At 47.3% G+C, this 24,634-nt stretch overlaps 1 protein-coding gene across 8 annotated transcripts in view; it reads left to right on the top strand.

Moving 5' to 3' along the window:
- MKI67 (marker of proliferation Ki-67) overlaps nucleotides 1-24,634 on the top strand; it is a 404,744-nt gene that overhangs the window by 136,812 nt on the left and 243,298 nt on the right. For all 8 annotated transcript variants that reach the window (XM_044056164.1, XM_044056162.1, XM_044056163.1 and 5 more), the window contains one exon: nucleotides 18,192-18,424. In XM_044056164.1, coding sequence (XP_043912099.1) covers nucleotides 18,192-18,424 — 233 coding nt within the window. The remainder of the gene's footprint in view (nucleotides 1-18,191; nucleotides 18,425-24,634) is intronic.

Below are 24,634 nucleotides of genomic sequence, written 5' to 3'. Positions count from 1 at the left end.
GCCACCAAGAGGGAACTCGCCCAGGAGAGTCCCTCATTCCATCCTCAGAGCAAGGAGTCTCTGATGATGGACCGCTTGGTGAAGCGAATGTTTAGTTCAGCGACCTTCTCAGTCAGGGCGCTCAACTATCTGGCACATGTTGTTAGGATGCAGCGCGATCTTATCAAAGAATACGCTGCATCCCCCCCAGAGTCCATGTCTGAGGAGGACAAACTTTTGCACTCCACCCGTATGGCCACTCTTCGGTCAGTGACAAATACCTCTATGTGGTTGCTTTCCCATGCTACTGAGGGAGCCGCTAGAGCTGCAGGAGTAGGCCTAGTCACGAGACGCCATTCCTGGCTCCGCCATTGCGATTTCACAGAGCCCTTCAAGGCGTCTTTCGCGAACGCCCCCTTTGATGGTTCTGCCCTTTTTGGCAAGACTGTTCGCGACACCTTGGTCCAGAGCGAGAAGGATGGGAAGATGCTGTCTGCCGTCTGAGTCCACTTCTCTGTGCCCCAGAGGTCCTACTCTAGGAACCAAAAGGGCCAGAAGATGTGGTTCCGGAAGTCGCAGCAATCCCAACCTGCTCCGGACAACCAGTCCTTCCGTGGCAGAGGACAGGGCAGACGCCGCCCTATGGGCAGAGGGGCTCCCAGGAATTTCGGGTCCAGAGAACCTTTCTCTGAGCAGCCCCGCGCAGCAACCCTGAGGGGTTGCCCGACTGCTCCACTCTGGAGGCAGTCGGGGGACGTTTTTCGGAGCACCTAGCGGCATGGGAGTCCATAACAGACCGCTGGGTCCTCCGTATTATATCCAGAGAATACAAAATTCCCGTTCTCCACGTCCCAAAACCAAAATCCCTCTCCGGTCCACCCGATCAGAGGGAGGTCGCTTCAGCAGAAATTGGCTATCTGCTGAGGAAAAGAGCCATCCAGCCCCCCGCCACCCCCCCCGACCAGATCGGATCAGGGTTCTACTCCAGGTTTTTTAGTGCCAAAAAAGATAGGGGACCTAAGACCCATTCTAGATCTGTCCCTATTAAACCTGGCAGTTCCCAAAGAGAAGTTCCGGATGGTCACTTTACAGTCCTATCTTCCCCCTTCTGGGAGAGAATCACTGGATGTGCTCGATAGACCTCAAGGATGCGTACTACCACATACTAATGGACAGACGGTCCAGGAGGTTTCTTCGCTTCCGGCTGGGAGCCAGTCACTACCAGTTCGGGGTCCTTCTCTTTGGTCTCACCACAGCCCCCAGGGTGTTCACCAAAGTATTAGCAGTGGTTGCGACCCACCTGAGGCTTCAGGGGGTGCAGGTCTTTCCGTACCTGGACGACTGGCTTCTCACCGCCCCAACAAGGCATCTATTATCCCTGGCAAGAGATTCTTTTCAGCTAGCCCCCTGGCTAGGTATCACAAACGTAGGAAAGTCCAACCTGGCCCCTACTCAATTGATAGATTTCATAGGTGCCAGGTTAGACACAAGGAAGTTAAGAGCCTTCCTCACAACCGACAGAATTCGGAATCTACAACTCCAGGTGCGGGCCATCCTCCTCTCAAGCTCAGTTCCGGCGGAATTGGTCCTGAGGGCACTAGGATCCATGGCGGCAGCGATTTTCCCTTCTCCCACTCGCCAGGTTGAACATGTGAGTACTTCAGTGGACGCTTCAAGTACAATGGTCTTGTCTTTCTCTCCCCCTGCATCACCCCATTGCAATCAGCAAGGCTTGCAAGCGGTCTCTTTTGTGGTGGCTCCATTCAGAGGACCTCCAAGGAGGCCGCCCCTTTTGTGCATCCCCCCCCCCCCCTTGCCACAGTGACCACGGACGCATCTCGCCTCGGGTGGGGGGGGGGCATTTTGCGGGACGGACGGTCCAAGGCACGTGGAACGACTCAGACCTCCCTGCATATCAATGTTCTGGAGATTGAGGGCCGTGCTCTTGGCGTTGCATGCACTTCAGGCCTTTCTTCCCCTAGGAACAATTGCGATTCAGTCAGACAACATGTCGGTGGTCTGGTACATCAACAAACGGGGGAACCAGGTCTTACCCTTTGTCGGGAAGCCATGAGTGTGTGGGAATGGGTGATCTCTACCAACCGCTTTCTCATCGCAACGCACATTCCGGGTTGGTCCAACATCCTTGCGGACAAGCTCAGTCGCACCATTCTCTCCCCGTACGAGTGGTCTCTCAATGCTCAAGTAGCAAACCGTATCTTCGCACGGTGGGGAACTCTTTGTTGCGATCTCTTTGCTTCTCCCTCAAACACCAAGTGCGACAGTTTTTTCGCTCTAATCCCTCCACCAGGGGATTCCCCGAGAGACGCTCTGGTGCATGCTTGGCCTCCCGGTCTTCTTTACACATACCCCCCTCTGCCTCTGATGCTCCAGGTTCTTCAGAAAGCCTCTCGGTTGGGGTGCAGAATGATCCTCCTAGCCCCATTCTGGTCTCGGCAGATCTGGTTCCCTTACCTAAGGTCTCACTCAGTCAGTCCACCTTGGATTCTAGATCCCATTCCAGATCTGATAGCACACCCATCGAACCTACCATCTCCAAACCTGGATAACCTGAAGCTGACAGCTTGGCTGCTCCAGTTCCACTCCTAATTTAGGACTCCCGGTATTTCGTCGCCCGTTAGGGCCCTTCTGGTAGCGGCGCATAAACCCTCTACCAGAAAAACTTACCGCAGTAAATGGAAGTGATTCTCCGTTTGGGCGGAGCGGCAAGGTCTAGATCCCTTCACTGTACCTCTTCCCCTGGTTCTAGACTTCCTTACCACTCTCTTTAATGATGGCGCCAGTAGTTCCACAGTCAAAGTTCAGCTAGCAGCCATTTCTCATTATCATGTTGGTCAGGACTCGGCCTCTTATGTCTGCCAAGTTATGTAAAATCTTCCTAAAAGGCACCTTTCTGCTTAGACCCCCTGTCAAGCAGGCGGTTCCACCATGGGATCTTTCCTTGGTTCTTCAGGCCTTGACCGCTCCCCCCTTCGAGCCTGCGGCTACAGTAGATCTAAAGTTCTTATCTCTTAAGACTGCATTTTTAGTAGCCATTACTTCAGCCAAGAGTTTCGGAACTTCAATCCCTTTCCATGAAGCCGCCTTACTTGATCTTCCATCCGGACCGTGTGTACCTCAGGATCAATCCCTCGTTTCTTCCTAAGGTAGCTTCGGAAGCAAACACAGTTTTCTTTCCTAATTATCAGAACAAAGGAGAGTACAAGCTGCATTCATTGGATGTTCACAGGCAGCTTCGTTTTTACCTTAACAGGACAGCTGGTCACAGGCAATCCGACCAGTTGTTCATTTCCTTTGCCAAATTCAATCTGGGTAAACAATTTCCAAAGTCTCCTTGTCACGTTGGATTTCCCAGTGTATTCTTTTAGCTTACCAAGCTTCTGGGAGGCCCGCACCGGACTCCATGCTCATTCAACACTGTCTGTTTCTACCTCAGCAGCCTTTAAGGCTAGGATTCCTCTGGATGACATTTGTTCAGCGGCCACTTGGGCTTCATCTCATACTTTTATTTCTCATTACAAGCTGGATATCACGTCTAGAGGTAGAGCATCCTTTGGCTCCGCGGTGCTCCGGAATATCCTTCCATGACAGCCGCCCAAGATTCAGGTAGCTGGGGACTCTGTCCCACAGGTTGCTGACAAATGAATCTCCTACTTCAGATTTAGAAGTTATGTACTTGCCATAACGTTCCATCTGAGTAGGTGTATTCATTTGTCTGCAACCATCCCGCCCTACTATCCCCCTGGCCTTGTCAGTTTCCTGCATAGAATGTGTTACCCTTTGATTAGGGTATTTTGATACAGGACAAACTCTATCTGAGGTCATGTAGGGAGAGCAGGGCATTATGGTTGAGGTCATGTAGGAAGAGCAGTGCATTATGGGTGAGGGGAGGCGCTAGGAGCTCGGATCCATAGCTGGATAAACCATGCCGATTTCGGATCCGATATCTGATCCATACCCACAGGTTGCAGACAAATGAATACACCTACTCAGATGGAACGTTATGGTAAGTACATAACTTCTAACTCTGCCACCTGCCCCATGTAGACCTGACAGTTCCTGACGCTGCCAAGTACCTCCTGAAGTGCCCACCTCCAGACTCTGCTACTGTCTCTTCCTATCTTCACAGGCAAGGCTTCTAAGCTGTTACCCACTACCACAATACTTCCAACTGACAAAGATGGCAAGACCATGGAAAGGCTGGGTAAGAGAATTTACACTTCTGCTACATTTAGGGTACGAATTACTAGACTCGTATGGCAAAATAAGATCCAGCTCTCCTGGAAATATTCTCCAAGGAATTGGCTGATGCACCATGCTAACAAAGAATCAGTCTTCTCTTTTAGCCCTAATTACCCATGTTACTAGGCACTACATAAAGTGCAGCCATGATGCTGCTGAAGCCTCAGCTAGGTCAGCAGCATCAGCTTTTGCATTAAGAAGGTATTTCTGGCTATACTGCCCCTTCCTGAGGACTTTGGGACAAAAGGTATGGCTGTACCCATGGACAATTCGGCCTTGTTTGGTGCAAAAGTGGCTGATCTTTCTAAGTCACTACAGCAAAAAGGAAAAGAAATGCAGGATTTGAAACATCTGCTTGCTTCTCCCATATGAAAATTTCAAAGAAATTACCCGGCGAAAACCCAGTTCAGAAGGAAGTATTCTCGCCCTGCAGCTCCTTCAGAACTAGAAAACCCCACCAGGAACCCCCCTCCACTAGACCACCCTTTCCAGATAGGGCAGGTAGCATCTGGCTTATTTGCCTACCATCCCGCATCCACCCCTTCCCTTTCTACCTCTTGTCACTTCCTCCTGTGTGGACTCATCAGACAAATGGGTCCTGCCCATCCTTCAAATAGTTCTTCATGACCTGGCCCGCCCCCACCCCGGACACAGAGGGCATCCCAAAGCCCTGCTGGCCCAGGGTGCTATCAAATCGGTGCCCTCAGACGCAAAAGGAAGTGGTTTCTACATTCTAGGATGTTCATCGTGCATACAGCTGCAGTCATAAGAGATGGGTTCTAGTCAGGTGGGTCCTCGGTCGGCCGAATTCCAAAGTCTAGGTCCGGCGTTGGTTGTCTTCTCTTCTTCCCTGACGTCAGTGCGACAGGTGTATAAAGGAACCATCCAACGCCATTTTCTTCAGTCTTTCTTGCCGCACGGTGCCCGAAGCAGAAGCAGTTCGCAAGTGCCGGTCGGCCAGCTCCTGAGATTACGAAAATTTGGAAACCGAAGTCTTCTTGAAAGCTAAGTACCCCGTTGGGTAAACTTTTCTTGCCTCAGACCGATGTCAGACAGTTAATAATTGTATTTCTTGTGGGAAGCAAATACCGCATAAGGATTTCCATTCCCTCTGTATACCTTGTTTAGGCCCAGACCACGACGTCTGTCTGTCGCTTTTGTGCTACATTCAACAAACGCACTATTAAGCGTCAGGCGGAGTTCGCCCAGCATTATTTTGGGAAAGCATTTAATTATATTATGTCGTCGGATAATCTGACTCCAGTTTTGTCTAAAAACCGCAAAGATAAGGACCGACACACGAGGTCCACGGCCTCTACCGACACCATGCCAAAGCCGACTACACGTGGTCCGGTTCTCAGCGAGGCGCCTACGCAGCCCCTGACTACCGACTACACTTCTTTGGCGGTGTCTTCTATGCCCGAGGTCGCAGGCTCCTCTGCCCACACCCAGACTACAGATACCGAAGCCACTCTGCGTTGAAACTCAATGTGGACAGGTCCACCTCCACTCAAGGTGTCTTCAGACCTTCCACCTCTTTCTCCAAGGCTTTCACTACGTCTAAAGTAACCATGCACTCTTGAGACAAGCTACACAGGGCCCATCTCCAGACCCCATGCCTAAGAAACAGATGCTTAAAATGGCTGAGGATTTAATTACTCTTATCAGAGGTTCTCAGCCCCCACCGGACAAAAGGCCCAGAGTGGAGGAAGATTCCCCCTCCTCTGATCAGGGCTCCATTATTTCAGAGCACTCTGATCAGGAACATTCTTACTCCCCTTTTGAAGGCACTGATGCGGAGGAGTCCCCTTCTGTATCCCCCCCCCCCGAGGATTACTCATTTGGGGAAACTCTGCATACCTTAAGGGAACACTTCCACTGGGAAGGCCAAGATTATTCGGATTCAAGAAAAGGCTTAGGGAATTTCTCTTGCTACCTCAGCACAGGCCTCTGGCTATACCTCCTGTCTTGGACATCCTAGATTGTTTACTCGGAGGCCTGCCTTAACCTGGACTCTCTACCTCCAGCTCCAGTTAAGCCTGACAGGTACTACAGGGTTCCTGACTCTCACACCAGTTTCTATACAAAAGCCATGCTGCTGACCAAGAAACCATCTCACAGGGCCCCAAGGGAGTTGATGCCTCCACTGCTAAAAATCCATTACCTTCAGAGAGAGATTCCAGATCCTTAGAAAGGTGGGGGGAAAAGGTATATACCTCGGCCCAGTTTCTATACAAAAGCCATGCTGCTGACCCAGAAACCATCTCACAGGGCCCCAAGGGAGTTGATGCCTCCACTGCTAAAAATCCATTACCTTCAGAGAGAGATTCCAGATCCTTAGAAAGGTGGGGGGAAAAGGTATATACCTCTGCTACCTTACCCATGAGGACCTTAAACTGTCAATTCCATATGCTAAAATACCAACAGTTTTTGTTATCACAATTGAAAAGTAAAATGTCACAACCTGAACAACCAGACTTGAAGGAGTTGCAGGATTTGATGCATAGTGCAGAACAAGTGGGTAAGCATACCTTACAATGTGGTTTTGATGCTCTAGAGGCCTCCTGTAGAGCTGCTGTTACAGGATCAGTCATACGTAGGCATGCCTGGCTCAAGGAACAAGCCTTGCCTGATCATGTCAAAGCTAAATTACTAGACTCCCGTCTTCAAAAGGATGTACTATTTGGTGCTAATGCTGAGGAGGTATTAAGGAAATGGAGGAAAAGGCTAAATCAATGCAAACTGAGATTTTCTACGGGTACAAACCCCCACGTTTTAGTAGAAATTGGCCTTCCAAAAAACTGGTCCTTTCCTGCCATGGACAGACCCCAAAGAGGCAGATACAGGCGCCAGAGGGGCAGAGGACAATCCCAAGGATCGTTTAGAGGCAGACAATGGCGAGCTTCTACAGAGAGGTGGTGAGGATAACTCGCAATCTTTCAGAAAGCAAACCCAATGGCTTTCCCCTTTGCATGCCAAGCAAGTCTCAAATGGCAACCCCCTTAGGAGGAAAACTGGCATTATTTTCAAAAAATTGGCATATTGTCACAAAGGACAAATGGATCCTGGACATTATAAACAGAGGCTACAAATTCCATTTTCACACCCTTCCAAATATGAGGCATGCCAAACCTGCCACGGGCAGAGGCACAAAGGCTAATTACAGATCTCATAAACATGAAAGCTATTAAAGAGGTACCTACGCACGAACAAGGTCAAGGTTTTTATTCCAGGCTACTTCTGGTACCAAGGAAGGTAAAAGATTGGAGACCTATTTTGGACCTATCCATCCTAAACACATTTCTACTTGTACAAAAATTCAAGATGCTCACTCTACAGCAACTTCTTCCCATGCTGGGCAAGGAGTCTTGGCTGGTAACATTGGACCTCAAGGAGGCATACCTGCATGTCCCAATCAGACAAAATTGCAGAAGGTACCGTAGATTTCTTGCAGGTTCAACCCATTATCAATTCTCTGCATTGCCCTTTGGCTTGTCTACTGCGCCCAGACTATTCACGAAATGCCTGGCATCAGTAATTGCCTACTGCAGACTTCAAGGGATACAAATATACCCCTATTTGGACGACTGCCTAATCCAAGCAGACAGCAAGCACATTCTTCTGAAACATCTGGCTTATGTAATAATGTTGTTGAACTCTCTGGGATACACAGTCAACAAAAAGAAATCAAGGCTAATACCCTCTCGGAAGATAATTTTCCTGGGTGCCAATACCCTCTCTGAAGATAATTTTCCTGGTTGCCAATTTGGACACAAACACCCAGATGGCCTACCTCACGCCAGAGAAGCAGGGGCAACTAATTCAATACTTCAGAGCACTAGCAAATTGCACCAGGCTGACTGCAAGGAAAATCCTGCAGGCTCTGGGATTCATGGCATCTTGCATCTTACTAATCCCATGTGCAAAGCTGCACATGAGGAAACTACAATGGTACCTGAAAAACATATGGTCTCAACACAGCCACAGTTTGGAAACAATAGTACCACTAATTCCATGTCTGCAAAAGGAATTTTTTGTGGTGGGCTCAAGCATTTCAAACAAACACAGGTCTTCCATTCAGAAAGCCTCAAGCAAATCAAGTCATCACAACAGACGCCTGGGGGGGGGCGCGCACATGACAGATCGGTGCATTCAGGGCAAATGGTCCCAAAAAGAAAAGCACCTTCACATCAATCAAAAGGAAATGCTAGCAGTAAGAAATGCTATTATAGTTTTCAAGTACCTTCTACAACCAGGTCAACTATTGATAAGAACTGACAACACCACAGTTATGTGGTACATAAACAGGGAGGAACACTTTCTTACCCCCTATGCAGACTGGCCATGTCACTTTGGAACATGGCCATGGACTTACAAATGGAACTACAAGCACAATACTTGCCAGGCAAGGAAAACGCGCTGGCAGACAACCTAAGCAGGAATATGACAGATCCACACGAATGGAAATTGCTTCCAAAAGTTTTTACAGAAATAATCCAAGAATGGGGAAGGGCAGACACAGATCTCTTTGCCTCCCACAAAAATCACCAATTGACAAAATTCTGCTCAAGGATTTTCCATCCAAAGGCCTGGAGTGGACGCTCTCTTTCAGTTTGACATCAATGACAGTTTGCCTTCCCACCTCTTCCTCTGCTGCCCAAAGTTCTATTGAAAACCAGAGCAGGCAGACCAAAGATGATTCTCATTGCTCCGGACTGGCCAAGGCAACACTGGTACCCACTCCTGAGGATCCTGACGCATTCCCCACCATGGACCCTGCCTCTAATGCCTCTTCTGACTCAGCACAGCTTCAAAACTCTTCACAGCCAGCTAAAAACACTCAATCTAGCCGCATGGAAGATTCCTTAGCATCACAACAGGCCCTACTCTCCAAGGAGGTGCAGGATGTCATTTTGGAGGCCAGAAGGCCATCAACTAGAAAAGCTTACTCCGCAAAATGGAAACGGTGTTGTGTCTGGAATGAGAAAAAGGGCCAGGATCCTGGAAAACTGAATTTACCTCAAATACTACAATATTTAGCTGAGTTGCTAAGCAGTGGACTTTCATTCTCCAAAATCCATGCCTCTGCCATTTCTGCAGAATACAACACTGATCCACCTTCACCCTCTCTTAAGACAGTTCCTCAGAGGGGCTAAGAATCTAAGACCTCCAAGGAAACAACCAATACCTGCTTGGGATCTTAATTTCATTCTGGAAAAACTGACCTTGCCTCCCTTTGAGCCAGCTGCCTCATCAGATTTGCAATATTTGTCCTGGAAAACAGCTTTCCTTCTGGCTATCACCTCAGCTCGTAGAGTTTCAGAACTACAGGCTCTCATGGCTGTTCAGCCTTTTATCATCCATCAGGACAGAGTTTCCTTACGAACCAACCCGTCCTTTATGCCTAAGTGGTATCCAGGGTAGCTTTAAATCAGGCCATACATTTACCTACTTTTTATCCTAATCCTCAAAACAAAGGGGAGAGATTACTACATTCCTTGGACATCCACAGACAACTGCGTTATTATTTGGACAGAACAAAGCCTTTCAGAAAATCTGAACAGCTCTTTGTGTCCTATGCTGTAGGAGCTCAAGGAAAGCCAATTTCCAAACAGACAGTCTCAAAATGGATAGCCCACTGCATACGCTTTTCCTATTCCTTTCATGGCAAAACTGTACTTTCTGGCATTAGAACTCATTCCACCAGGGCCACAGCCACCTCTGCAGCTTTCCTCAGGAGTTCCCACCAAGGATATTTTGGAAGCAGCCACTTGGAGTTCTGTGCATACCTTCTCCAAGCACTACAACCTACCATTATACTCCAAATCTAGAGCAGGCTTCGCCACTGCAGTCTTGCAGGGCATTTTGGCTCCTAGTTCCACCTAGTGCCTACCACCCCTTTCTTAGCTTTGGGATTCTACCCATCTGTTATGACTGCAGCTGTATGCACGATGAACATAGTACAGTTTTGTACCTACCATAAAAGTAGATGCTGGAGTGCTAATACAGCTGCAGTCCAGGTTTCCCTCCCTCCTTCCCCTCTTGGGACAGGCCTATAGGCTAACACATCCTCATACAACCTGATTGGGGTTTTCATTTATGATGTATTTGCTTGCAACTACTGTATTTTGATTATTTTGCACTGCATTATTACACAAATTTATGTATTGCCTTCCTTCTGGGGGCACCTGACATCTGGGGCAAGAAAAAACTGAAGAAAATGGCGTCTGATGGTTCCTTTATACCCCTGTCGCACTGACGTCAGGGAAGAAGCGACTACAACCGACACCAGACCTAGACTTTGGAATTCGGCCGACCGAGGACACGCCTGACGGCAGGAGAACCCATCTGTTATGACTGCAGCTGTATTAGCACAACATCTACATTTATGGTAGGTACAAAACTGTACTTTTTTTCTAGTTTCCAGAAAAGTCTGACCATGGAGACCAATCCTAGGCCTCTCCTGCCTCTACCTTTTCCTAAAGGTCCCTACCTTCAGGATGCTGACCTTACCTTCTCTAGTCTCCCTCCTACTCCACCATGGGTTCATGGCCACTCTAGATATAAAGGATGCTTGTCTACACATCCCTGTAAAGCCCACATACCGGAAATACCTGAGGTTCTCACGGGCAGTTCTCTGCCTTGCCCTTTGTGCTTTCCACTGCTCCCAGGGTTTTCACCAAGTGCTTGGCTCCATTGATTACTTAATTCCCTTTGTTCTGCAGTAAGCAATCTGAAGTAGTTACCCACAGGTTGCTGATCAAATGAAGTTATCTGATCCGATTCGGATCAGAGTCAGCAGCTTTCCAAGCTAGAGATCAGAGCAGCTCACACTTGGCCTTTGTCATGGAGAGGGTCCTTTCGAGGGATTCGAGGCCCAAGGCTCAGGCTACGGATCCACCAGCCATTCCCTTGCAGACTGGCCTGTCTTCGGCCCCAGGGACAGCCTGCGCCTATGTCCCAGTTCCCCTAGAGGAACAAAATTTGGTTGGCGAGCCCTCTTTGGACAGGCCCCCCCCCCCCCCGACACAGGACAGCGTGGAGCAAAGGTGCCCCAGTAGATGCCATGGTGGTGGCGGCGGCTGCCACCAAGAAGCAACTGGCACAGGAAAGTTCCCTCTGTACATCCTCCAGACAAGGAGTCTGTGATAATGGACTGCATTGGAAAGCGGATGTTCGCTTCAGCCACCTTCTCTGTAAGGGCGCTGCGTAATTTGGCTTCAGCGGAGCAGGCATAACCTTACGGTGTCATGCGTGGCTCCATCTTTGCGATTTTGCGGAACCCTTCCAGGCGTCCTTCACTAATGCTCCCTTTGGCAAGACTGATACGCTACTCCAGAGCGAAAAAAATGAAGTAGTCTGCCATCGGAATCCGCTCCTCAAAGGTCCTTTTCCAGGAACCAGAGGACAAAATATGTGGTTCTGGAAATTTCAACTATCCTGTCCCGCTCCGTACCTCTCTTTATTCAGAGGCATGGGAGGACGGGGGGATGCCGGCCCAGGGGCAGAGTGGGGCCGAGGAGTTTCGGGTTGAGGGAACCCTTTTCCGATCGACCCACAGCAGCAACCCTGAGGGGTTGCCCGACTGCTCCTCTCTGGAGGCAGTCTGGGGGATTTCTCAGAGCACCTAGCACATTGGGAGTCCATAATGACGGATCGCTGGGTGTTCCGTATAATATCCAGAGGTTACTCTATTCCTTTCCTGAGTTCTCTCCCTCAGTTGGGGCGCCTCCCCGATGTCCCACCCAATCAGAAGGAGGTGGCAGCCTTAGAGATGGAAGAGCTGCTAAGAAAGCCATCCTTCGCGTCCCCCCAGGCCAGTCCGGATCAGGCACTTACTCCAGGTTCTTTTTGGTGCCAAAAAAGACGGGGGACCCAAGGCCAATTCTCGACCTATCTACATTGAACCTGTCAGTTGCCAAAGAGAAATTCCGGATGGTCGCCATTCAATCGCCATTCAATCTATTCCCCTTCTGCAGGAGAACGACTGGATGTGCTCGATAGATCTCAAGGATGTGTACTACCACATTCTAATGGACAGGCGATCCAGGAGATTTCTCTGCTTTCTGCTGGGAGCCAGCCACCATCAGGTCAGGGTCCTCCCCTTTGGTCTCTCCACAGCCCCCAGGGTGTTCACCAAGGTCATGGCAGTTGTAGCGGCCCACCTGAGACTTCAGGGAATACAGGTCTTTTCCTTACCTGGACAACTGGCTCCTCGCCGCCCCCACCAGGCATCTACTATGCTCAGCCAGGGACTATTTCCTGCGCCTGGCCCACCAATTGGGGATCACTGTAAACTACAAAAAATCGTCTTTTCAGCCTGCTCGGGTCTTGGATTTCATAGGGGCCAGAATAGACCCTGCAAAGATTTTCTTGATGTCGGACAGACTCGCCACCTAACCCTCCACGTCTTGGCTCTCGCAACCCAACCCTCCACATCTTAGCTCTTCTACAGTCTCCAGCCCCACCGGCGGAATTAGTCCTGAGGGCTCTAGGGTCAGTCTGTGGCTGTCTATCTTTCACCTCTAGCCCGTCTGAATGAGGGTTCTTCAATGGACATTGCAGGTACAGTGGTCCATTCTTCGACATCCACTATACTCTCCCATTCCCCTCAGCAGGGTTTGCAGGGAATCTCTGCTTTGGTGGCTCCATTCGAGAGCTTTGGGAAGGGCGGCCTTTTTTAATGCCTCTACTCCAAACCACAATGACCACGGATGCTTCTCGCCTAGGGTGGGGGGGGGGTGTATTGCATGGGCAGAACCGTCCAAGGCACATGGACTCCTACAGAGACTGTGCTGCTATCAACGTTCTGGAGATGAGGGCGGTGTTTCTAGCATTGCAGGCTCTCCAGGCCCTCCCTCCCTCTAGGGACTATTGCAATTCAGACAGACATGTCAGTGGTCTGGTACATCAACAGGGGGGGACCAGGTCTTGGCCTCTCTGCCGAGAGCCCTTTAGAGTTTTGGAGTGGGCGATATCTACCAACAGCTTTCTGCTAGCAACGCACATTCTGGGTCGATCCAACATCTTAGCGGACAAGCGGAGTCTAACTATCCTCTCTCTGAACCCCTTGGTAGCGAAACAAATCTTCCTCAAATGGCCTTGCTGCAATTTGTTCGCGTCACCTTTGGAATGCTAAGTGCAGTGAGTTTTTCACTCTGATTCCCCCCCGCCCCCCCACTGGGGGGAGACCCCCAGAGAAGCTTTTGTTCATGCTTGGCCATCCGTTCTTCTTTATGCCTATCCTCCTCCTCCCCATTAATGACAAAATTCTTGCAGAAAGCTCGTCGGTTGGGGAGCAGAGTTATCCTCGTAGCCCCATTCTGGCCTCGTCAAACCTGGTTCCCATACCTGCGGTCTCATGTGGTAGCTCCTTCTTGGATCCCATCCCGGATCTCCTTTCTCATCCTTTGGTATTAAAAGCCCCGAACCTGGACAACCTCAAGCTTTCCGCTTGGTTGATCTCTCAAAACCCAGGACTTCCCTTTATAACCCCTTCCTCTCAGTCTAGGAGATGTGCATAGAGGTTTCAGACCTGAGCTAGGGAGCTGCTGTAGGCAGCTTGAAGGTGCAAGGCACATCAGCATTGGAGAGATGAGGGCCAGTGTCTGGTCTGAGGGCCTTCCAACACATTGTGAAGCAAGGCCCCCCCCCCCCCCCCCCCCGAGGTTGTTTAGAGACAACACTACAGTTCTCTTGTATGTGAGCAAACTGGGTAAACATACTCTTGTTGTGAGCAAACTGGGAAAACATACTCTTGTTATGCAGACTTGCACTCCAGCCCTGTGAATTGGTGGCCTAATGTGGAGTTGCCCTGCCATGCGGTCTACATTCCCTCCGCTCAAAACACACTGGCAGACACCATGTCACAATCCCACAAATGGATGCTGCACAGGGATGTGTTCCTGCACATTAGCCCACAAGTAGGGTACACCACAAATCTGTTTGCCTCCTGTATGAACAGACAACTTCCACTTTTTTGTACCAGGGCACCCAGCCCCCCAGTGAGGGCAACGGATGCCTTTCCTATCTTATGGAAGGGGATTTTCTCTCTGCATTCCCCCACTTCCCACTCAAAAAATCCTGCTGAAATTCAACAGGACAAACCAAAAAATATTGTTGGCTCCTTTTTGGCCAAGACAGCACTAGTTCCCCCTCCTTCTGCATTTAGCAAGGGGCAGTCATCCATAAGTTATCTCTGTGGACCTTCTCACATAGGCAATATATTCCTAATCCATCCCCACTTGGAGTCTCTGAACCTAAGCCTGTAGGTGGTTGTGATCCCATTCAGGCACCTTTTACACTGAGGATGTGCTGAATGTCCTGCAGGAGGCCAGCAAACAATACTAGGAGATCTTATTTGTCCAGATGGAAGGTTCTCTGGTGCCTTCAAAAACAACTAGACCCATTTCAGGGAGAGGTCCCTTTAGTGCTGTCCTACCCGTGTGAATTGTTGCAAGCAGGGCTGGCATATTCTTCTGTTAAGGCTCGCCTAGCTGCTATTTTGGCATGTTTGCCTCTTGACTTTCCTCTTGCCTCCTGACTTCAGTGAAGTTAAGGAAGTACTGCATCTCAGGCCTCCAAGGAGGCCAATTCCACTGCCATATGACGTGAACTACATTTTAGAGAATCTCTCTCCCCATTTGGACCAGCATCTACAGCCTCTGTAAAATATTAAACTTGGGTAAAACTGTGCTTTTTGGTGGCCCAGACATCAACCAGAAAGTGTCAGGCCCTCATGGTCACCCAACCTTCTCTAATCTTCCACAAGATTAGTGACTCCTAAGGACCAATCTGTCCTTCATGCCCAAAGGTGGCCAATAAGCTGTCCATAAAACAAATGTATTCCACCTTCACCTTTTTTCCCCACATACACAGAATGAGTCCTGCATTCCCTTGATGATCAGACAACTAAGATTCTACCTTGACAAGTTCTTGGCACTTTCACCCCAGAGCTCTGGGGAAAGTGGTGACAAAACAATTTCTGCCTGGATTTCCAGGGCTATCTCCTTTTGTTACCCTACCAAGGCAGACATCGAAACTCATAAAATTAAAGCCCACTCCACTGGAGCCTTCTTCAAAGGGATGGACACTGCATCCATCCTACCTGGGCATCTGTCCATACCTTCACCAAACACTACAAACTGAACCATATTTCCAGGTCTAGAGTAGGGTTTGCTAAGGTAATCTGCATGGATTCTTGGAAAAAGAGTTCTATACCACCATTCTCTTCCCTTTGAGCTTTGGTGCTCAACCAAAGGTTATTAATACTGCATCGTGGGAATAGGACATAGAATAGTTGTGTAAAATCTTACTGTAACCACAGATGTCACTCTTCCATGTTGCAGTACTCTATCCCAGCCTCTTAACCCCTATATACATAGACGTATATAGACATATATGAGAGAGAGAAATGTTGCTTTTGGATGTCATTGGACTTGTGCAGCTATCCTGGGACTGGGATCAGACTAGGAGGTTAAGTTCTGAGGAAAGATACATGCAGACGTCACTTTTATGGCCCATGCACCTTGCAGCCAGTGTCTTGACGTCCCACGTACCTTGAAGTGATTAAGCTTTTGGGTATTGGCCAGACGTTTTGGTAGCTAAGCATAGGATAACAAAGACTTTACGCAACTTTTCTTTATCCATGTCAGCCCATAATAGTAGGTTAGGATTGCTGACCCACTCGTAATCTTTTGTAGAGCATGGAGCTTTAATGTACTATTTTACTGCTTTAAGCAGTACACCCTAAAGCACTTGGTGAGATTTTTGCCTTCTGTTCCTCCAGTCTGTGGTTTTACGACAAACTGATTTGAGGATCGAATTAGTAAAATTTTACTTCCTAGGCCTGGACCTGACCTTAAGTCAGGCGGTGCATAATATTTAAGGTTTGGTCTAGCACCTAACTGATTTGTCTTTCTGAATATGAGAGAAATCCTTGAGCTCCATGCAGTACAAAAGGGATCGTGAAAAAAGGAAAGTTAATCCATGGTATCACTTGGGTATTTTAGTCTCCTAATAGAAAAACTTTCTAACCTAGTTTCTTTTGTAAGCTATATAAAGCAGGGATGTTCATGGGGGGTATTTCCAAGGTACATATGGTGATCTGCTTGCAGCCTTTTCAAACTAGAATACAACTTGCTGAGCATCCCTTCTTATGAAGCGAGGTCATTCCTTTTAATAGGATTTCTTTAGTGTCCTGTAAAGATTCTCTGCACACATTATGCAGCGGTCACAGATTCTGTTGATTTTAAGATTGCAAAAATGTGTCTGAGAGACTTGCAAATGCTTTGTGGTCCCTTGGGCAAGGTAGCTTTTATTTCACGCTTCATCTGCTGGGGTTTTAAGGAATCGAGTAAGTTTTCTGATTTGACCCTCTTGATGAAAAGAGGAGGATTTATTACACAAGATCTTTTTCAGTTTCCTGCACTAAAATACAGTGGGGAATTGCACCTCCAGTCCAGGACCCACCCTTCCTCTTGTGTCTTTTTTTTTTTTTTTTTTAATAAAAGCTAGTGTTGGGGTGCAAAAGTGGTGGGGGGGTTGCCCAACCTTCATCCCATTAAGAAGTATTCATGGCCATCTTTTATAGTTGCCCTCCCCATCCAGGCCACAATCTAGCACTCTTTGGAATTAGAGCCACCCCTTATTCCTGGTTCCTTCATGCCATTCTGAATGGATACAGCTAAAACTTGCAAATTCCTCCACACTGTGAATTACTTTGATTTTTTTTTTTTAACACTATCCCAAATGTTATCCCAGGATGTACTAGAGCAAGCTCCAAAATTTCAGCAAGGAAAAGGATTTTATCCAATAATATTGCCCCTTGTATATTTGCCACTGTCTGTTTTCCTAGCTTATCCTTTCTCCTAGCGCAAACACATCCAGATTTGGGCCTTGGTTTCCTTTTACAGCCTCCTTTCTCTTTAATAGGCAAGGAAGCTCTGAATCTTTGCTATCTGTACACACTCGTCCTTCCCAGAAATACAAGTTCACATGGAAGTAGCACAAAAAAATTTGTATATGGCCAGGGTTTCTGAAGGCTTGCTTTTGTCTGTCCATTCAAAAGGACAGCTTGTTCCCATACCAACCTCCAGAGCAGAATATCTAAACTAATCCATTAATTTATGCCCCCCGATCATTCAAAGTGAATTTGCTGCACAGCTCTATAAAGTGGGCTAAAAAATTTCATGTGTTAGTATTTAAGACTCTCCACTGTGAGAAGTATAGCAATCTTAAGGTACACCATAATGTGCACACTGCAAGATCGATTGCTACAGGATTTTGTCTCTTCAGGAACGCCACTCTTTATGCTGCAGTGACTTGGGCTTCTGAGCACAACTTGTATAGTGAAGTCTGGGTGAGTCTTCAAGGTCCAGGTTGACCTTTGCATTTACCACTTAATGTATATTGCCTGTATGCTACTTAAAGCAAAGCTGTGGATGGTAGTCTGTAGTTGGAGGATGAACTGGATCCTAAAAGGTTCTTGTGGCTCTTGGGTAGTTGGTATTTTGATGGCTCCTTCTGTCTGCTTCTGCATGTCCTTCCCAGTCTTCAGATAGTCCTACACAAATGTATTATGGGGATGAAAAGTGGCCTTGGGATACAAAAGTAAAAGTGGGTATCCCCAAGAAAGGTCAACAGAGGAAAATGAGATGCACAGCATTGCAGAAGTAGTGTGAGGAACTTGGAATGGTTGGTTAGTGATAAGCTAATTTCTTTAGATAGCCCCGCAGCTGATGCAAATAATATTTTATTGCATAAAAATGCATTTATGTGAAAGCTTTATAGCCCAATTTGAGGCCATGACCAGATTGTGTAGAGGCAAAACTAGAGTGTATAAAGTAATCTTTCCTCGAATTTGGTGTCTAAACTAATTTAATTTTTTTTTTTTTTTTTTTTTTAAGTATAATATTTTGTTATATTTTGAAGTTTTTTCTTTTCAACAGGGAAGTCGCCAAGGAAAAGAAGAAGCGGTGAACTTGATCCATTAAATGAGCCATTGCCTAAGAGGAAGAGAGTGTCTTTTGGAGGACATTTGAGTCCAGAGCTGTTTGATAAACGTTTGCCACCAAACTCACCCCTTCGGAGGGGTGCTACTCCTAGGAGATTAAGTTTGGGAAGCAAACCTCGTGCTGTTCTGAAAAGAGCTTCTCTGGGAATGAAACATTCCACAATTCAGGTATGTTAGTTTGGTGGTGGTCAGCATGATTTGTCATTTTCCTCAACTTGATTTAAACTTAAGTCACTGGCTGCTGAAGTAGTCCTTGGTGTTCCCTCTTGAATTCAGTATGTTCGTCATGGGAATCCCTGCTGCAGTGACATCTTGAATCTAAGATGTTCATCATGGAAATCACTACAGCAGTAAATTCGAGCTTTGGAAATGGATCTGACTTTGTGCTGTTATGTCCTCTGATTCTGATGTACATCTTTGAACGCGGTAACTCCTGTGGGTTTCTGCCATGCCGCCTCCATTTTGGTCCTTTGTATGTCATTTCAAAGTAACTATGCCTATTTTAGGAGCCTTTTCTATTACATTTTTAATATTTGGACTGCTTTGAGGTATTCTTACTGGCTTGATTTTTAACGCACGTTATTGTAATGTTTGCTCTCTAATCTAAAAAGTAGCCTGAATGGGTAAAGTCTACCAAAGACTCATTTGCACTGTTGCCTTTTTAGAAGTGGAACGCGGGTTTCCTGTAAATGAGGTATCTGTAAAATTATAGTGGTGATGTCTTAGGTGAAGAATTTCTAAGACCTAATTAGACAAAATCTTGTTGCTGTTCTCCCAAATAACAGAAATATGATTGTTTACGGTAAGAACTTGGTGCCTCTGGAAGAAGTCTTGTATGGTGAATTTTAAAACGGGGGTTTTGCATAAGAGACCTAGAAAACTGGCTCATCCCAGGGATCTTAAGTGTGTTCCCTGTCTAAGGAAGTACCAGTGATCCTGTAATGTTTGCCAGAATTGTTCAAATTCTTTGACCAATTCCTTTGTAAAAATCCACCTATGCACTGCAGTGGCAGTTATCTTTGGGCCCACCACTGTAGTTTAGGAGAGTAGTAACCTATTTCTGAAAGTGGTCTTGCTTTTTAGACCATCAGTCTGTTGTACCACCATGAAGTCTGTTTTTTGTGTAGAGAAACTGATCATGCCATTTTAATTGGGGCAAAATCCACACAAATTCTGTTATGAAAGATTAGTGGCTGTTGCCTGAGCTTATAAGAGCCTTGGAACTATGGGTGGTTATCGGAAGAACTCTTGCCATATAGACGGGGCTGTTTAGTGTACTAATCCTCTTTGATTCAAAAGTTTGACATGGGGTAGTACTAAAATAAGCATTTTTAATTATCCAAGTAAAAAGGAAAAATGCTTTCCTTTTACTAGATATGCACAAACAGTTGAGATTCATTACTTAGAGTATACAGAAGGAACTGAGTGAGCTGTTTTAACTTTTGGAGCAAATGCACTGGTCTGATTTTCTACAGTTGTATCTCCCACTTTTTTTCCTGAAGCAAACTCCTTGCTAGCCGGTTACTGGGAGTGGTAATGTCTACCAATCAGTGGTCATAGCTACCACAGTTCCTTTCCTGAAATCAGTATTGCCAACGACATCACTGGGTCTACTATCTTGTGTCCACACAATTTCTAATCACTACAAGCTAGATAACCTGTCTAGGGATAGCGTAAAGCTTATTGCAACTGTCTTGAAGGGCATTTAAGGCTGGCTCCCACAAAAGGAAGGTGCAGATAGTTTAAGTTGTAACTAACAGCTGTGACTTGGGCGGAGCAGATGTTCATGTTACACTGCTGCAGTCATTACAGTTGGGTTATCCTGCCGTCAGGCGGTCCTGCAGTCTGCCAGAGTTCCAAAGTCTTGGTCTGGCGTCTTGCTATCGCCTCCTCCTTGACGTCAGTGTGACAGGGGTATATAAGATGCAGCCGACGCCATTTTCTTCAGTCTTTCTTGGTGCGCGGTGCCTTGAAGCAGAAGCAGTTCGCAAGTGCCGGTCGGCCGACTCCTGAGATTTTCATTCAGAATCCAGAACCGAAGTCTTCTAAAAGAGTTAAGTACCCCGTTGGGGAACTTTTTCTTGCCTCAGACTGAGGTCAGTAAAAGTTAATAACTGTATTTCTTGTGGGAAGCAAATACCTCCAAAGGATTTCCACTTCTATTGTTTTCCATGCCTAGGCCCTGACCCACGACATCGCTGGTTGTCTGTTTTGTTAGGTTTAACAAGCGCACTATTAAACGTCTGATTTTGCCCGACATTATTTTGGTAGAAAATTCAATTACACCATGCAGTCGGACATTCCGATGACTGCAATGCATAAAAAGCACAAGGACAAAGACAGGCATTAGAGGCCCAAAACTGACTAGGCCTCTTCTAGGTCACCGGTTTTCTGCGAGGTGCCTACACAGCCCTGAACCGCTTCCACAGATCGCCTTAAACTCGCACGTGGAGCTGGCTGGGCCTTCGGACGCACTAGGTCTTCAGCTTACCGATCCTAAACCTACAGAGGGAACCAAAGTAGCTGAGCAATCCACAGTTAGAGGGTGTTTTCAGACCTACCCAGTTAACCATTAAACCCTCAAGTTTAAGCCCCCCTTAAAAGCAAAGAAACAGACACAGCTCTCTCCAGGACAGGCTTCCATGCCTAAAACAAATCTTAAAAATGGCCTAAGACCTAATCACCCTGATCAGGCGGTCCCATCCCCCTCCTGATAAAAGGCCCAGACAGGATGTAGACTATGAATCTTCTGACCAGGTGTCCATTTCCTCACTCATCCTCTGACCTAGGATATTCTTTACCCCCTTATGAGGATTCTGATGCTGAGGAATCAATTCCAGCAGCCTCTCCGCCTGAGGATTACTCCTTTGGGGAGACCTTGCATACCACGAGGGAGCATTTCCATTAGGAAGGTCAGGATTTCTCAGAATCCAAGAAAAGGCCGAGACTTCGGACCCCTTGCTAATCCCGCCAGTTGTAGACATTGTGGATGATGTGTACACTGAATCCAGTTTGAACCCTGACTCCTTACCCCCAGCCCCAGTTAAACCTGATAGATATGAGAGTCCCTGACTCTCACAAATTTCTGTACAAAAGCCCTGTTGCTGACCCTGAAACTATTTCTCAGGGACCCAAAGGGATTAAGGCCTCAGCAAAAAAACCCAGTTCCCTCTGACAGATTCCAGAGCATTAGACAGATGGGGAAAGAAGGTATATATGTCTGCAACTTTAGCAATGAGAGCCTTGAATTGCTAGCTTCACATGCTAAAATCAGCATTTTTTGTCTCAGTTGAGATGCTTCCAGATTCAGATCCTCCTCAACTTAAAAGAAATGCAGAATTTATTGCATGCAGCTGAACAAGTGGGAAAACATACTTTGCAATGTGGGTTTGATTCCTTAGAGGCCTCCTGTAGAGCAGCAGTTACAGGCTCTGTCATTAGAAGGCATGTTTGGTTAAAAGAACATACGATGTAATGTGATCCTATCTCGCCTACATTCTGTACTGATGGGTTCGGAGCCGATCCTCGGCTCCGACTCGGCACGCTATACTATAGAACGAAGTCTCTTATTGGCTGAGCTATCCTACATCCCAGGATGCACCACCACTGCTTCCCCAGATCTTGTTTGTCCACACACATGCACACACACAGACTGTTGATATAATATTGCCAGGTGTTTCAAGAGAGGAAAGAGTTGATCTCCAAGGCAGGGGGAAGGAGGGTGGGTTATTAGGAATGTAGGTGAGATGGATCCCATACATCTAAAGTTATGGTAAGTACAGAGACGTGCAAACAGGACCTTCGTTGGTGGCTTCTTTCCTCCAACCTGGATCAGGGGCGACCCTTCGTTCCACCACCCCCAGTGGCCACATTGACTACGGACACCTCCCAGACTGGGTGGGGGGGACATTACCTGGGCAGGTCAGTCCAAGGCAAGTGGCACTCCGAGAGTCTCCTCCACATCAACATACTGGAAATGAGGGCGGTGCTTCTATCGTTGCAAGTACTACACATTTACCTCCCCCAGGGCACGATTGCCATTCAGTCTGACAACATGTCGGTGGTCTGGTACCTGAACAAGCAAGGAGGGACCAGATCCTACCCCCTTTGCAGAGAGGCCATGAAGGTATGGGATTGGGCGATTGCAACCAAACGTTTTCTGGTAGCAACACACATTCCAGGGAGATCCAATGTGATAGCCGACAAACTGAGCAGAACTATTCTCTCCCCTCACGAGTGGTCTCAGATTTTCAGGAGATGGGGAACTCCTTGTTGCGACCTTTTCGCAACCCCCCTCAACATGAAATGCCAACAGTTCTTCTCTCACCCCAGTTCCGGGGGAGATTCCCAAGGACGCCCTAGTCCAAGCTTGGCCCACCGTTCTGCTATACGCCTTTCCACCGGTTCCCCTTCTTCCCAAGGTGATCCAGAAGGCGATTCGCTTGGAGGGCAAAATGATTCTAGTTGCCCCATACTGGCCTCGTCAAGTCTGGTTTCTCTTTCTTCGCAAATATGCATTGGACGGTCCATGGTTCCTGGACCAAGTTCCGGATCTCTTGGCCCATCAGTCGGGACAGCTACATCAGTCCCTTCACTCGAAGTTAGCAGCTTGGCTCCTCCTCTTCCGACCATAGTCAGGAACCATGCTTTGGACCCGGAAGTCATACATATCTTGTCCTCTGCCCACAAGACTTCTACTAAGAAAATGTATAGCAGCAAATGGAAGAGATTTGCTATTTGGGCCCAACTCCGGGGCTTAGACCCCATGATAGCCCCGGTGTCAGAGGTTCTGAAGTTTTTAGCTTCTCTGTTCAACCAAGGTTGTTCGGTCTCTACCATCCAAGTTCAATTGGCGGCTATTTCCAATTTTCACGAGAGCATAGAATCACCTTTGAGCAACAAGTTGTGTAAAGCCTTCATGAAAGGTGCTGGGCTGCTACGGCCCCCGATATCTCATCCCGCTCCACCGTGGGACCTAATGTGGTGTTAGGTGCTTTAACCTCTTCCCCCTTTGAACCGGCAGCAACTTGTGACTTAAAATTTCTTTCTTGGAAGACTGTTTTATTAGTTGCAATTACATCAGGCAGGCAAGTTTCAGAACTTCAAGCCCTATGTGTCAAACCACCATACCTGTTTTTTCACAAGGATAGAGTATCCCTCAGACCGAACCCATCCTTTGTTCCTAAGGTTTGTTCTAATTTTTGTCTGCAACAATCACTGGAACTTCCAGTTTTCTTCCCGAAGTATTCAAACTGAGCGGAGTATATCTTTCACACCTTGGATGTCAACAGACAATTACGCTTCTATTTGGATAGGACGCACCAAGCACGAAAAGCAGATCAGTTGTGTCCTTTTCGGACAATAAATTGGGCAAAGCAGTCACAAAAGTCACTATTGCCAAGTGGATCAGAGACTGTATCAGTCATACTTACTTCATTTCTAACAAAGAGCTTATAGCTACAGTGAAAGCTCATTCTACCAGGGCTATGGCTACTTCGGCAGCCTTTCATTCCGAGCTTGCTATTAGTGACATTTGTGCGGTGACTACGTGGTCTTCTCCTCACACCTTTATTTCTCATTACAAATTGGACATGGCATCTCGGGGGCGAGCTTCCTTCGGTTCCACAGTTCTCAGGAGTGTTTTCCAGTGAGCCACCCAGGAATCGGGTGCTAGGGACGCTGTCCCATCGGTACAGAATGTAGGCGAGATAGGATCACATTACGTCTTTTAGTTATGTACTTACCATAACTTTAGATGTATGGGATCCATCTCGCCTACATTCCTAATAACCCACTCTCCTTCCCCCTGCCTTGGAGATCAGAAGAGACCGGACGGTCTGAGTTCAACTGTTTCCTCTCTTGAAACACCTGGCAATATTTATATAAACAGTCTGTGTGTGTGCATGTGTGTGGACAAACAAGATCTGGGGAAGCAGTGGTTGTGCATCCTGGGATGTAGGATAGCTCAACCAATAAGAGACTTTGTTCTATAGTATAGCGTGCAGAGTCGGAGCAGAGGATCGGCTCCGAACCCATCAGTACAGAATGTAGGCGAGATGGATCCCATACATCTAAAGTTATGGTAAGTACATAACTAAAAGTTACCAGATTATGTTAAGGTCAGATTATTGGCTGCACCTTTGCAGCAGGATGTGCTGTTTGGAGTTGAGGCAGAGGAGGTTTTAAAGAAGCTGGAGGATAAGGCAAAATCTATGCAAACGGTGAAAGATTTCTTACAGGTTCAGCCTCCTTGTTTTAGCAGAAATTGGCCAACAAAGAATTGGTCCTTTCCAGTCGCAGATAGACCTCAAAGGGGCAGGTACAGACGTCCACGAGGTAGAGGTCGGGCACACCAGGCCAGAAAGAAGGGGACGACGG

The sequence above is a fragment of the Protopterus annectens genome, chromosome 14.part0 (genome assembly GCF_019279795.1).
Source record: "Protopterus annectens isolate FY-2018-M chromosome 14.part0, PAN1.0, whole genome shotgun sequence".
In the NCBI taxonomy this organism is placed as follows: Eukaryota; Metazoa; Chordata; order Ceratodontiformes; family Protopteridae; genus Protopterus; species Protopterus annectens.
The sequence above is the reverse complement of the archived record's forward strand: the minus strand, read 5'-3'. Positions and strand labels throughout refer to the sequence as shown.